General features: G+C 37.7%; 1 protein-coding gene across 2 annotated transcripts in view; it reads right to left on the bottom strand.

Moving 5' to 3' along the window:
• Window positions 1–9,237: 9,237 nt before the first annotated feature.
• LMO4 (LIM domain only 4) overlaps window positions 9,238–15,000 on the bottom strand; it is a 17,147-nt gene continuing 11,384 nt past the window's right edge. For both annotated transcript variants that reach the window (XM_003943264.4, XM_003943265.4), the window contains exons 4-5: window positions 14,597–14,752; window positions 9,238–10,028 (exon numbers count right to left, since the gene is read on the bottom strand). In XM_003943264.4, the coding sequence (XP_003943313.1) occupies window positions 10,020–10,028; window positions 14,597–14,752 (165 nt within the window). In that variant the 3' untranslated portion in view covers window positions 9,238–10,019. The remainder of the gene's footprint in view (window positions 10,029–14,596; window positions 14,753–15,000) is intronic.

Below are 15,000 nucleotides of genomic sequence, written 5' to 3'. Positions count from 1 at the left end.
AACTATTAATATTTTCACATGTAAACAGTGATAGCTGGATCAATGTCTCCTTCCCAAGGCAATCAGACATTTTTAACATTCACTAGTTTGCTATGGTTTTAAACGTATAGCATCTGTCTATTATCTGATAGGGATTGGGATGGCAAAGCTTTAATCCTAATACGCTTTTCTTTATAGGTGACCATGGGAACTTATTGATAAGGCTCTGGGGGATCAGATTCATCTCTGTTCAGACAACTCTAGCAGTGTGACCTTGGGCAAGTGTTTGTTTGTGTGTTTGTTTTTCTGAGACAGAGTCTCCAGAGTCTCGCTCTGTTGCCAGGATGGAGGGCAGTGGTGCGATCTCGGCTCACTGCAACTTCCGCCTCCTGGATTCAATCAATTCTCCTGCCTCAGCCTCTCAAGTAGCTGGGACTACAGGCACACACCACTATACCTAGCTAATTTTTGTATTTTTTGTAGAGACAGGGTTTCACCATGTTGGCCAGGATGGTCTCGATCTCTTGACCTTGTGATCTGGACCATGGCCAAGTGTTTTTTAACCTAAGTTCCCACTTTCTCAACTGCAAATGTAGGAATGATAACATCTTCTTCAAAGTTGTACGCTGGGGACAACACATGAAAGAGATGCCTGGCCCAAATAATTGTTTAAGAAATGTTCATTTCTTCCTTGAGCTACCTTCTACCAACTATTTGGTCTGAGTTTATGAAATTGTAAATTTTGTCTAACATTTGCCTAACAAAGGCATTATTACCTTGCTTAAAAAAATACAATACATTCTAAACCAAAAATAATTTTAGTGTAATTCATTATTTGGGATTAATCTATATCATCACTTCCCTCCCTTAGACAAGACAGGCCAAAAGTTGGTTACAATAATTTTTTAAGTAAATTGAAGACCTGATAGTTAACACTTAAGTTGGAGAAGTTATTATACTTGCCAGTGTTTCAGTATTTACAGTTCAAAATAGTGTCATCCTCAGAATATAAAGCTCTTTTACCTTTAATGATATATTGAATGCATTGGCAAATATAGCTGTTGTGAGTAAATTCCTATTTAACAGATGGGCAAGATGAGGTAGTGAGAGTAAATGACCAGCTCATGGCTAATATTTGATTAGAAAGACAAATTCAATCATAGTTGCCATTTGACTTCCCTTTAGGACTAGAACTAACTTTCTAGTCTAGTCTAGTCTCTTCACTCCCAGTTTGGTGCTTATTTCACTACAGTGCAATATGTGCTTTATTACATGCTTTAAAATAAGAGGGGAGAGTGGGGAGGCATAAGCACCTTCCTCCTAAAAGGCACAAAGCACAAAATACAAGGTAAATCATCCATCATTAATTTTCATAACATTCCCCATAAGACAACAATGAGTACCTACTCTCCCTTGGTCGGGAGGATGGTGTAGAAACCTAAATTTAAAAAAAGATCCACAAGATTCCCACAGATACTCAAGGAATCAAAAAGACAGCCCAGAATTACCTAGTGTTAGAATGAAATTGGATCGTACACCTTCTGGAAAGCACACAGTTCTACAAGTCTCTACATAGGCAGGGAAATCCAAGTACATTTTATTGGGGAGGGTTGTTTCATAGCACATCTAGCAGCAATCCCGGGTGAGTGGGTACTGTTTTGAAAATGTTTTTAACTTAGCCATCCAATTCTTATCAGGCTTAATCAACCAACTGCCTAACCTCGTTTTGTTTTGAAAAATCATGTCACAAACATGTCCAGAGCTGGACAAAATGCACAGTAGTGAGTTCATTAACATGCCATCTGCATGCAAAACAAGGGGATTCCGGAGGCAGAATGCTTCGGTAGGCCTGCTGGAAATCAAATTCCAGGCTAAAAAATCTAGAACACAGCTTAGGGAGAAAAATATTACAGCTACACTTTTACTTGACCCACAGCAAAGGCTGTCTGGTTTTCAAGAGCTCCAAAGCCAGCCAGAATTCTCTTTCCCTTTTTCTTAAAACTTTAAAACATGTTTTACTACTTAAAGAGGGTAAAAAACCAATTGCTTACAGCATGAGGTAGTTGACGGAGTTCTGTGAATTATATCCATCCCCATGAAGAAAGAAAGGCCTAGCTAGACCTGTGTCAAAGATCCATCTAGGATTGCCTGTCTTTTGAAAATCAAGCCTGTTTATCTTCCTGATTCACTCAGTAACAAATCAGAAAACTCAAACCTGCCCCCTCCATTTCTTCTGGCTCCTACTGCCTCCCTCTACTTTCAGAGAAAGAAAGGATTCGATTTCCAGAGGCTGTAGCTTTAACGAACCAGAGGCCTTTTTTCCCACAGTGGTTCACTCAAACTTCATCAAGAGCATTGGAGTCTGCTTTTTTTCTGTTGCAATTTTCATTCCGCCTTAGCTCTCCCTGGCACACCTGTGAAGTGTCACCAAATGCTGTGTCACATCAACTTTTAAAAACTGCCAACTCTGCTAATGTCTGAGACCTCCTGATGTCACAGCCTTACACGAGCTTGAAGTACACAAAAGCGTAGCTTGCGTTTTACCACGCACAGCAAAAGCACCTGTGTGGGTGGGTAGGGCAGAGGGTCTTGTTGACAGTCGTGAAATAAGACAAACAAAACCATTGAAATGAGATGTGCAGCAGGGATGTTTGTGGAGTGAGTTCCGCCTCCTTCCCCAACTGCAGTGAGAGACCCCAGCCCCTTAAACTCCCTCAAAGAGCTATTCATCTAGGCAATTGTTCCTTCCATTCTCCCTACCCTCCTTTTCATCACGATAGAAATTTCCCCATAGCCTAGAATTCTAAGAGAAAATATTTCATCTATTATCAATTTCATAAACATCCACTGCCAAAAAACAAAAACAAAAACACTGGTAAATACCATTCAGGGTATGCCTTGTACTGGCTCTTCAGTTCTGCATACAGATGGCATTTATTGAAAAACTGAAATGCATCATGGTTCTTGGTCATACTATATAGTAGTGTAACCAAGTAACTGAGTATATGGGTCCCGCAGCCTCCACACCTGGTGCAAATTTTGCCTACCCCTCAGTGTTGTTACCAGGCTTAAATTACTAATTATTTGACCTTAGGCCATAATGTACACATATCTACAAAGTATCCTGCCCTTTTCTATTGATATTCTATATAGTTGGAATCTATAGGTGTGTTGAGCTATACATATTTTTCCAGGTCCTTATAACCTAAGGTGGATATATGTTTATCTATCCATAACCAGTGAGAAGGGTAATTTAGTCTTCAGACTAAAGAAAATACATACTAGCTAGCTTCATTTTTCACATAGCAGAATAAAAGATAAAAAGATAGCATGCAAAGGGCCATTGGGTTGTGAGATACCCCATGAAATAACATATAGAAATTACGTGCTTTAAGAACTGGTACTTTGGCATCCAGATCCACCGCAGTGAAGAATCTATGCAAAAACACACACAAAAAAGAAATCTCTTTTGCATTTTGCTTCACCTTTTTATATCAACATCAAAGAATGCTTCATTAAAGTAGAGTAGATATTTTTCTTTAACCATTTTTCCCTTTGTAATAAAGGCAGCTTGGACTTAATATTGTATTCAAGTAACTTATTTACAATTTTTTGTATCTTTTTAGACCCTAGCAATTAATGGGAAAATACAAAGCAGAGCCAACAAAATTTTTAAAATAATCTCAGAATCGTTAGTATATAAGTAAAGGTATACTCTGTTCTCTTTCAATGTCTCAGTGCTTTCCCATCTTAAAACAATATAAACATCAGTTATTCTGAGGTATGTCTGCTTTTTACATCACACTAGAATATGTACGAAGTTCTCCTAAAAATGTTCATGTGTATTACTTCTTTTCTACGTATACAAGTACAAATGACTTTTATATAATCTAATTTATTGTAAGGTCTCTGATGTGGCTCAAGCCACAGCTCATTCAAAGATTCTAAACACACCCTTTACTACTCTGTATGGAGTATGTTGATGCATTTCGCTTTCTGAAATAATACAATTATGAAAGTCTTGTCCTTGTCCCTCAGCAACAACAATTTGTGGGCAGAGTTGTTATCAGTTGTACCTAATTATTCATCATGAAGGAGTTGAGATTTCTTAAAATTCAAAAGCAATCTTTTTAGAGCAAGGCTAAAGTATGTGAGCAATCTAAATGAGTTGGCATTTCAGGTTGGATAAAGACAAAATGCAATACTTTACTTTTTTAAGAGGAAAGAAACTAGTTATAGCTAACAGGATAAAGCACATCAGCATTGTGGGTAATTTTACCAAAATGCCCAAATGTCAGAGTTCAATAGTAATTCTGGCACTCTGGGCCTTAGTAACAACGCCCTGCCATGTTGGAGGTGCGGCAAAAGCAAAAGAAGTAATATTTTACACCACCTTTACTTAAAATTCTGATATTTTGTTTGTCATGTATATTTTTTGCATCGATTTTATTTTTTAAAATGCCGCATTAAAGACTATCTTAACTTCTGATTTTTTGACACCTCCCTAAATTCTACACCCAAAATAAGTGCCCACTAACCTCAACTCTACTCTTAGCCCTGCTTAATAAGTAATCTTCTTGAACTTTAGTTATCTCATCTGTAAAACTGAGGGAATAATAATTAAAAGGATTATGAAGACTAAATGATACTGCATGCGTAAGTACTTGTTCACTGTAAATGTTAATGTATAAATACATTTACAAAGCTTTATGTAACTCCAAGATAAAGTTTTTATATTAAACATATTTAAAGATGTAAGGTTTATGGCAAGTTTAAGTCCCATGATTGATGACAGAAATTGAATCAGAGGCCTTAGAGAAATAGAATTTAAGACATATCTATTCCTACCAAACCTTATTTAAATAAAGAAAAAGGTACAGTAACAACCCAAGAAATCAATTTCCTTTCCAGGTTTCATAATTAATCTTCATTTGTAAATCCTGTTTGTCTTCAGATTTTTCTCTTTACAGTTCTTAAAAACATTCAATTCACCAAAAATGAAAAATTAATTTAGGAAGAAACTCTAAATTAAGAAAAAAATTGCAGCTCAAACAACAGAGGTGAAAATATACAAATATAAAAATTGTTTTTGAAGAAGTTGGGGATGTGAACCTTTTAATTCAAGACAGGGGGACTGTTCTAGAGTGAAGGAAGGTGAGATGCCTCCTGGTCTGGTCTAATGAGGTAAGGATTGTTTCCAAACTGGTTAGAATTCAGTGCTAATTGCATTTTAAAACACCACCTCTGAAATCCTTTCCTCTCTCAGGATCTTGCATCAGTGTTTCACATTTTCAATAAAACCTTTGCACTTCACCTTTCTCACTCAGCAAATTCTGAATGTTAGATGTACAGGAAGAATTCAGTTCAGATCCTTCTTCTGCCTGGCAGGTTTTGATCTGGTGGTGGTGATGTCAATACCTAGGAAAGGCTGTCCTGCCCAGGTTCTGAGGGGAGGGAGACAATTAAAATCGGTACTTTGGTGACTCTACTCAGGCTTGTCCATTCTAACAGAGAGTCATTAAACAACTTTCCAGTGTCATTCAAAGAACTTATAACAGAATCAATTGATTCATCCTCTGCTTTATTAGTTGTGATTTAGGAAATAGAATGGCCCTGTTTACACAGCTGTAACATGTCAGGACCTGCAGTACATTATTGGCCTGCGGCCTCCTAGTTGCCGTCCATTCTCAGCAGAATCAATCTGAACTTGAAAACATTCCCTCTAGGAAACATGCACGTATCTACGAGCATAAAGCACTTCTTGTACAACTGAAAACAGTATTCACTTGAGGTAAGTCGCAAGTTCACCTTCCAAAAATCAGCCCGGACTTGTCCTTGCTCTCAGCACATTCATGATGGGAGCAGAGGGCTACAAATGCCTCTTGACTGGGTACCCAGCATCAGTGAATGTGTCACACTTTGCTGCTAGTCAGATCTCAGACTCTGCAAGTGGGAGTAGCTGGCTGTTTAACATGCGTTCAGAGCACTGCCAATCTAAAATGGCTGCTCAGTAATACTTTAATTGCAGTTTCATGGAAACAAATTGCTATTTAACTGCAATAAGCATTTCTGTGACTTGGCTGGACTGACAATAGGTGAGTCTTAGTAACAAAGCTACAATTAACATTAACTTATAAATGGCCTTTTTCCAACGGTCTCTCAAAGGAGTCATAGGTGGGACAGCACCCAGGATAGAATTCCCTGGTGAAGGGTGAAGGGGTCTTTGGGGTGAAGGGTGAAGGGATTTTTGCATTTCTTCAATTTAAATACAATTATTTAGGCTACTTAGAAACTCTTCACTAGAATCAATATGTAGCTGTTGGGTTCACTGTTGTATCATTTCTGGGCCCTAAGAAATATTTTATATAAATAGTAGTGCACATTAGAATCTTACTATATTGACATTTAAAGCCCTTTAAGAGCTTCATTTTAGATGATTAGTTGTTTCAAATAGCAGTGCTAATAAGGGCAAAAGAAAAGAATTTAAATACAGCTAATATTAAGAGGATGACAATTTCACAGGCTTCATTTTGGTTTGACAGTTTTTTCATTTTGTATTTTATAAGACGCTACAGCCCGTGTTAAACTATTTCCTAATAAATCATGAAGAGCTGAAAATAGTTTCTAGTGGCAAACGATTTGGTTTGGAAAAGCTTCAGGCTCCCCTGCCTTGCGGGATGAGTAAATCTAACCAGACAGTTAGATAGGTAAAAAACATTAAACCCTTTTAGAGGACAATCTTTTTACAAAATTGTTTCATTAGCAAGAGTGACAATTTGCATGATTGAGACATTTATATGTATCATAAACATAATTTTTTTTATCAGGAGTTCAGCAGGGCTCAGTAACATTTGCTTTTATTTTTAACTGCACTTGCTTGTAGGGACTGGGGGCCATCTTGCTCTATGACGTGGTTAATATTAAATAAGTCCCCTTTCTAAAGAACAGCGTCCATCTCGCTAACTAATAACATCACAAATGCAATGGATGAAAGGTGGAAGAAGCTCATAGGTTTTTTTTTTCTTTTTCTCCTAAGCAATGTTGAGGTCGGGGGAGGAACTGCGCACAATCACTGCTCACATCAGAATAAACCCGAGTGTTTTTAGTAGCTTTCTATCCACACAGAGCATCCCCATTAGAGCTGGGTTTTATTGTTTGAAATGCCTCTGGTTTCAAGAAAGTGTTTTACCTAAAGCAAGACTACTACTTAAATATGTTCTATTGTATATTCATAGCTCCATTAGTCCTTCTCCAATTTAGCACATCAAAGAGAAGGCTTCATCACTTGCATGTGGATTATACTAACATGAGTGACATTTGTAATCTTATAGGTCTGCAACTTAAAAAATGCTTTTAGAAGCTCATTATTAAATACGCAGCAGTGCTTGAGGAACCAGCCATATAATAGTTTAAGTCTGAAATGACTTTAGCCCTCCACATCACTAAATGCCACAACATATTATTTACCAAAATTATTAACCACCTCCTTTGAATTTCTATACTATCAGGGACATGAATGCTCACGCCAAAAAGAACACAGAAAATGCTTGCAATCTCATTAACACATTTCCCCCTTTACCATCCCAAAGAGTCTGACTTCCTTCAGAAAGTTTCTTAAAGGGGTAAAAAAATGTAAGAACCAGAGCTAGTTTGAGGAAATGCCCCAAGGATCTAATTCAAACAGATATTATGTATGGGATTTCTTCATATTATTTCCTTGCATTTTGTTTTTATGTGGTTCTAACAAAACTATTCACTTCAACTCTATGCCTTTACAATTCTCCTCTAGGAGGTCTGAAGTTCAAGCAACTGTTTTTTTTTTTTTTTTTTCCTGCCCTGGAATCTCTGAAAACAGGAAGTGAGCACAGAAGTTCTCAAAGGGAAGCTGACTGGTAGTTGAGACGTGCTGGGCTAGACCTGTCTCCGTGGCTCCACGGCTACTCTCGAAGGCAGGGTCTACATCAGGTGCTTTTCTGGGACAAAATAAAATGAATGCTATGTTAAAGAAGAAAACTTCAAAGTAGTGGTGTTCACACACCTGGTGTGATTAGCCTGTGATGGAAGCTGTAGTTGAGATTTGCTCGTATCTAAGGAGGCTGGCGGTGCCGCCTCAGCATCCGGGCCTATTGGGTTTTCCGCCCTGCAGCACCAGCTGTTACATACACTGCAGGTTTTCTGCAGGGCGGCTCTGCGGTGCAAGTGCACTTGCAGTGCAAGTGCGGTCATGGAGACTGCTGCCTAGAACCAGCAACTCGGTATCTCAAGACTAAGACTTAACTGAAATCAGAATCTTCCCCCCAAAATACACACAGCCAGGCAGAACCAGTACAGAAATGTAGGAGCAAAACAAAATAAACTTACCTTACAGCCGACCACACCAGACTAAAGGCTCACCAGGAAATGGCTACTTCTCCTGTCAAAGATCACTATAAAACAGCTCCCGGGCTGGGCGGGCTGGGCGCCCTGACTCACGCCGGGAATCCCAGCACTTTGGGAGGCTGAGGGGCGGGTGGATCACGACGACGTCATAAATTTGAGACCAGCCAGACCAACAAGGCAGAACCTCGAATCTACTAGCCAGGTGTGGTGGCGGCTGTCTGTAATCCCAGCTACTTGGGAGGCTGAGGCAGGAGAATTGCTTAAACCTGGGACGTAGAGGTTGCAGTGAGCTGAGATCGTGCCATTGCCAATTGCACGCCAGCCTGAGCAAGAGCAACACTCTCTCCAAAAAAAAAAAAAAAAAAAAAAAAAAAAAAAAAAAAAAAGCTCTGGGTCCGACAACTAAGTGAGCTTCAAAATACGTACGGGCATGACTTAGAAATGCAGCTTCCTTCAAAAGCTGTAAACTTGGTAAGAGAACAAGATGGTTGTGCCGTAGCTTTTTTATATACTTTCATCAATACCTAAGGCTTTGCTATCAAGAAAAAGAACGAACAAAATAGCTGGATACTCAAAACAAGTATTTACACATAAACACAAAAGACTTACTGTGATACAGAAGTGTAACGAAGTGCTGTTAACAGAATATCCCTGACTTATAGAAAGGACTCTGTTAGAAACTTTGCTTTGTAGCCCTGCCAATAATGGCATGGTTAAGCAATTTGAAGAATACCTTACTGGCCCAGAGCTAAATAAATATACACAGCACTTCCCTCAACTCCTTCAAATTTAAAGTGAGCTTGTTATCCAACAATAAAAACTAAAATTTTCCACAATACAGAAGAGAAAAAGCAGTGTTTAAGCCCAAACACCATGGAATATTTTTTCTTTAAAGTTTTTTATTATTTAAATACACCATACTAGAGCAAATGTCTCTGAAAATATCACAAATAAAAGATTTTTTTTCTTCATTCAGCAAATTAGAAGTAGGGGGAATTTTCTACACAGTAGCTGCTATGAGCCTGATTTTTTTTTCCAATCTTTTTTCTTTTTTTCGTTCTTTTTTTTTTTTTCTTTGCCATGGGAGTAGCAACATTAGGACAAAAACACTTACATGCATACATACATTGTATTTTACAGAGATACAATAAGTGTTTGTGATAGAATATCACAAAAGCCACATCTCTTTCCTTTATCTCATGTTCAGTTTTGATTGAAACACGTTTCCTTACAACACTTAAATATACAAAGAGCAAATAGAATGTTGTTAAGGTAAAACACAGGGTACAAACTCTGGCCAGTGCCCTGCTAATTGTTAATGAGGGTAGAAAGCAGATTTGAATGCTTCTTTTAATTAGCTTCATTAGTCATTTCCCTCCCTCCCAGCTCCCTCCCCCCCAAGATGTCCTCTGGTGGATCTTTTTTCATTTTCTCTACAGTCTCCCATTAGCCCAGGTTCATGGAGTCCTTAATGTTCATATTCAGTCATTTTAATACACCAATAAATGCAGGAAGGGCAATCAAGACTAAAGAAGGTGCAATGGCATGGAGCTGGCACTGGTGCTAGCTACAAAGGTGACTTGTCTACTGAAGACACATGGGATCCACCTGTGATGAACAAATCTGAGATGAAGGCACGCATTCTGCATTACTCTGACCTTTTAGCAGACCTGCAAGAAATAAAAACGGGCATCTTAGCTAAAATGCTAAATTTGAGAGATATTAAACTCAAACATGACTGCTTTTGTCTTCTCCACATTCACTAATCTTCTTTTATTAGATTACTTTCCAACTGTGACTTGATAGAGGCTTTCTATGCTACTTACTCTGGCAGTGAAGAACTAAAGCATAACATTTTCTGCAGTTTTACTAGCAAAGAAAATGAGACAGTAAATGTACTCTCGGAAAGTTTCTGGTGTAAAGCACTACAGTGAATCGCTTAACTCTGTGAAGAGCAAGTGTCCTTCCAAAAGGAATGTAACATCTTACCCAGGGGTGGGATCTTGAGTTTTTTAAATAGCCGGGACATTCCAAGACAAAATTCTACCCAAGAAGTTTTGGGTTAATACGCTCAACTGTGTAACCTTTTGGAATGTTGCTTAAACTGCTTGTGTCTCAGTTTCCTCATCTTTAAAGAAGGGATAATGATGATGCTGCTGTGATCATGACATAAACATACGGGGGCACTTTCAACAGCTCTTGGCCTTTAATAAAAACTAAACAAATATTGGCAGTTATCGTTATTATTCCAATATCCCCATGTGAAAAATATCACCCATATTGGTACGACCTATGTGTCTGTATGAAAAATTCTATGTACAAATATTCACATATTTTTCACTATTTCCTATCTGCTATGTCACTTAATAGTTACATAAATATATGAATCAATACATGTAATGTGATAATGACTTGTGATAGATTAAAGAACACAGTTTGATGCAACGGTAGCTTCAATGTCTAAGTCAGAAATGGAGATCCACACACTTGTCAAATACAATCTGTTTGCAATTACCAAAATGAAATAATATGTATTACGTTTTTATGGTTTTCAAATGACATTTTTGAGCTTCCCAGGAAGTTCTCGTTTCACCCTTTCCCTAACTTACAAAAAGCCTGTAGTCTGTTAGGAATTGCAACCCCCTACTTCCAAGCTAATTAAAGTGGTGGAGGCTTAATTCCCCAGAGTGGAAGCTCAGTGTGAGAAAGGTAATTTGTCTGTCCAGAACAAAGATGCAGCAGCAGCCAGCAAGCATATTTAATAAATGAGCATCAAACGTCCTCTCCGATGGACACACACAACACCAATTATGTAACCATGGGGGAACTTCGAAGTGACATGTAAACTAGAACACTAAATTTTTCTCCAGCTAAAGAGATGTGATCTAACTCCTGTTCCACTTAAAAGCACAGATAATTCTAGATGGCACTATCATACTTCTGAGTGGAGAAAAAAAAATTCCAGAGCAGACAGCAATCAACAGAAGAAAAAATTAGCCACAATTCCTGATTTACATAACCCTCCAAGAGGCAGTAGTCTCCCGAAGCTAGTCTCCTTTAGTGATACAGGTTAAAAAATTTTGTAGTTCCTTGCACGCTAGTGGCCTGAGATTTCAGTCCATCTGAAATGCAAGATTTCAATCACTTGACTTAAAAGCTTAAAATTATTTTCCTCAGAATATACAGAAGTCAATGATGCAGAACAACAAATAAACTACACAGCCCAGATCCTGGAACAAATGTCAGAATGCAAGTTTAAAGGACCCTGTCGATGGGGGCGTATACTTTCCGTACAATTAACTGCCTTTAAAGAAGGGATGTTTGAATAATCAACTCATTGCTTTTAAGCCAGAGGATGCTTGAGAACATTTACTATGCATAATACACCAAAAATGTAATTGATTCTGCGAATAGAAGGAAAATGGCCAAAATAAATGTCCAATTTTCCCTACCAAAAATATGGAGAATGAGAGAGGAAAAAATAATAAAAAGAAGCCATTTGTCATTTCTCCCCATCTCATCGCCTCCAGAAAAGAAACGCCACAGGGTTTTGGGAAAATAATTTTAAAGCCTCTCCAGTTCCAAAAAGCAGTTTATGTTCCACCCGTAAGTGTGTTTTCATTAACTCTTCCCCCTTGCCCTCTAATTAATATCTCTCTGGACCACATTCAGCTTGCCCAAAACCTTTATTTATAAAAACTACTTTGTGAATTGACCGTGTTCATGGTGAGCTAAGCACCAAGGGCGAAAATTTGAGAGACTTAATGCCAACAGGGAAATGTTCTTAATTAACAGCACCCCCAAAACACAGCTTCTCACCAACGTCTGACAAGAACGTATCTTTAAGTTGTATTTCCTTATGCCTTTTAAGAGCTATTAATTTTTGAAGCCCTTCTGTCTCTTCTTTGGCTTCCAACATTAATATACACTATTAGGTTCTTATTCATTGCCTAAAATATATTTAGTGTTCCAAAATGAATACGCTACCACTGCCATCCTGGAAAAGGTGCGGAGAACAGATTTTAATGAAAGGCACAATACATGTAATCTATAAACAGGTAAACCTGGTTTATCTGCAGTTCTCCCTAACACCTCTAATGTATGCCATCTTGGACTGTAAAAGATGGTATGAAATCTTGCTCGAATTTCTTAGGTGCACTTTGCACTTAGTCCCTACCTAACATTGCCACTGCCTATATTCAGTGTTTCACAGTCAAGCTACATTTTCCATCTCATCTCTACATCCTTTCATTCTCACTATGCATGCTGGTGAACTGCAACAATCATTTTTTTGTACAGTACACTTCGCTAAGTCAGGGAAAGAAATGGCATAAAACCAGCAACGAAGTGAAGATCTAACTTGGGGAAAAATAAGGAGTGGAAAAAAAAGTCTACTGTTTTATTCCTAGCACTTTTCTTCTTTTTTGCTACCAAGTGTTAACTACGAATGGCTTTGCCTCGATTTTGAATAGGTATCTCAAAATATTAATGTTACCATCCATTCATTGTTCTCAACTTTGCCCTATAGATTCACTTCATTAGAATCCAAATCATAAAAATCTTTTAAGTAGTTAGATGTCTTGGAATGCCTTAAAGAGGCCTGAAATGCCTCATCGGCGGTGACTGGCTAATTTGCAGTTAAAAAGTTTGACTTTTATTCTTAAAATGGTTATTCTATGTAGCGTCCCATACTAGTAAATTTAAAATTAAAGTGTACGTAATTTCATGTAATTAACACTAAGAAGCACAACATACATTTAAAACTACCTTATAAACTTGAGCAAGGGGGAAAGGACAAATATAAGCATCAAAATATGGCAGCGTCAGTTGAATGGTTAAGTTTTCAAGTATTTGTCATCCCCCACCTCCATCACCGCATTAAGAAAATGCATTACAGAAGACAAAGAAGTCTATTTTCCTGAGACTTTTGAAGCTTGCTAAATTCCTATTTGCAGATAAATGTGTTTTTTTTTTTTTTTTTTTTTTTTTTTGTGATCCTTACAACAGACATTAATGAAGTTCCTATTGTAAATCCATAAAGAATTACCAAGTGAAGTGTGCACTTTTTGTTTCAATGCAATAACTCAGTGCTGTGTGATTGCCTGGGTTAATGATGAAAAAGTCAAACATACTATCAGAGCTGATGGAAAAATCTATCACCAATCTGAAATTAAAATTCATCTGTGGTCAATAAGATTTAATATCCATGCAAGTGGCGCTGTAAAGAGTAAATGAATCAATGTCATCAATACATAATCAGTATGAAATATGATGTGAATAAAATTATGCACACGAGTCATACATTTCACTCTTCTGGGCCAGTGTGGAATGAACAGTCTCTTAACTGAAGGTTGACAGTAATTGTTACAAATTAGGCACAGCAGTTATCAAAATGCACTCACTTGCATAGCTATAGGACTTATTAAGGAGATTAAAATAGATCTAAAACTATCCAGTACTGCGGGTGCTGGACAACTGTTGATCACCAATTTTCCCTCTGGAGTATCTTCTAATACTACACGATTTGTATATTTGTATAATTTCTTAATTTCTAATTCTGGTCCAAGAACTTTCAAGTTGTGGATCAAGAATCAAGATTCATAATCTTTAATGGCACTATTAGTGGCACTAAGTGGGTTAGCAAGAACAAGAACTTGGTTTTAAAAGTAATTAACTTATTCAAATTTTATGGTACGACCAATGAACAAAAATGCCCTCCTCTGGAATTACAGAATGTTTTGTAAAATTACTCTTCTAAAAATAAAGGAATCGTAAATTGGGTTTGGAAGGCAGGTGTCCGGATTGATATTCCTAATGCAGAAATCATTCTTTCATGACAAAGATGTTTATTCTTTTCCTGCCATAAATGTTCTAATTTTCCCTCCCACAATAACCTATCACATCATGTTTCTGAATTTCAAAACTGCCAAATGGAATAAATAACCGGTTAAATGGAAGTTTTACATTTTGTTTGCTTTTGCATGTGATAATCTTACGTTCAACATGAGTGATGCTACAGATACAACCAAGTCAGGATGTATTTTTTCTTTTAACTATGAAAGATTAACAATTTAATCAGCTATCCTACTTCTGAACACTCTATGTACGAGTAGTATCTACATTTCTTTAAAAGGGCACGCAAAAATACAACCACCCAAGATAACTCCCTTGCTAGGTAAAGAGGTTGAACCTTCCAACTTGCTCTAATAAAGCTTATTAGTAACTGCTGGGTATTCACCTTCTGGTCTGGCAGTAGTGGATTGCTCTGAAGTGAATTCAAATGGCCATTGATGAGAGCTGTAGGTCTATCATGTTCACAAAATAAACTGCCATTGATGTAGTGAAACCGGTCTCCCGGGACCAGGCGATTCCGGCAGGTAGAGCATGTGAAACACTGAAAGGGAAAAACAAACCCACTAAAAACAAGGTACAAATTAAGTCTTTTTTGGTCACAAGTTTAATAACCTGTTTTTAGGCACGTTATCTATCTGTCAAGCGCAGAGGCACTTAGGGTTTAGCGTTTTTTCTTCCTTTGACAGAACTCCAGAAAACAGTAAGCCAAACTGCTATCAACTGCCGGCTAAACGGGGACAAACCCAAATACATGTGTACTTTTGTGGCAGAAGGGAAGTGTGGTCCCTG

The sequence above is a fragment of the Saimiri boliviensis genome, chromosome 11 (assembly GCF_048565385.1).
Source record: "Saimiri boliviensis isolate mSaiBol1 chromosome 11, mSaiBol1.pri, whole genome shotgun sequence".
Lineage (NCBI taxonomy): Eukaryota > Metazoa > Chordata > Mammalia > Primates > Cebidae > Saimiri > Saimiri boliviensis.
Note: the sequence above shows the minus strand (reverse complement) of the source record. Positions and strands in the feature narration are given on the sequence as shown.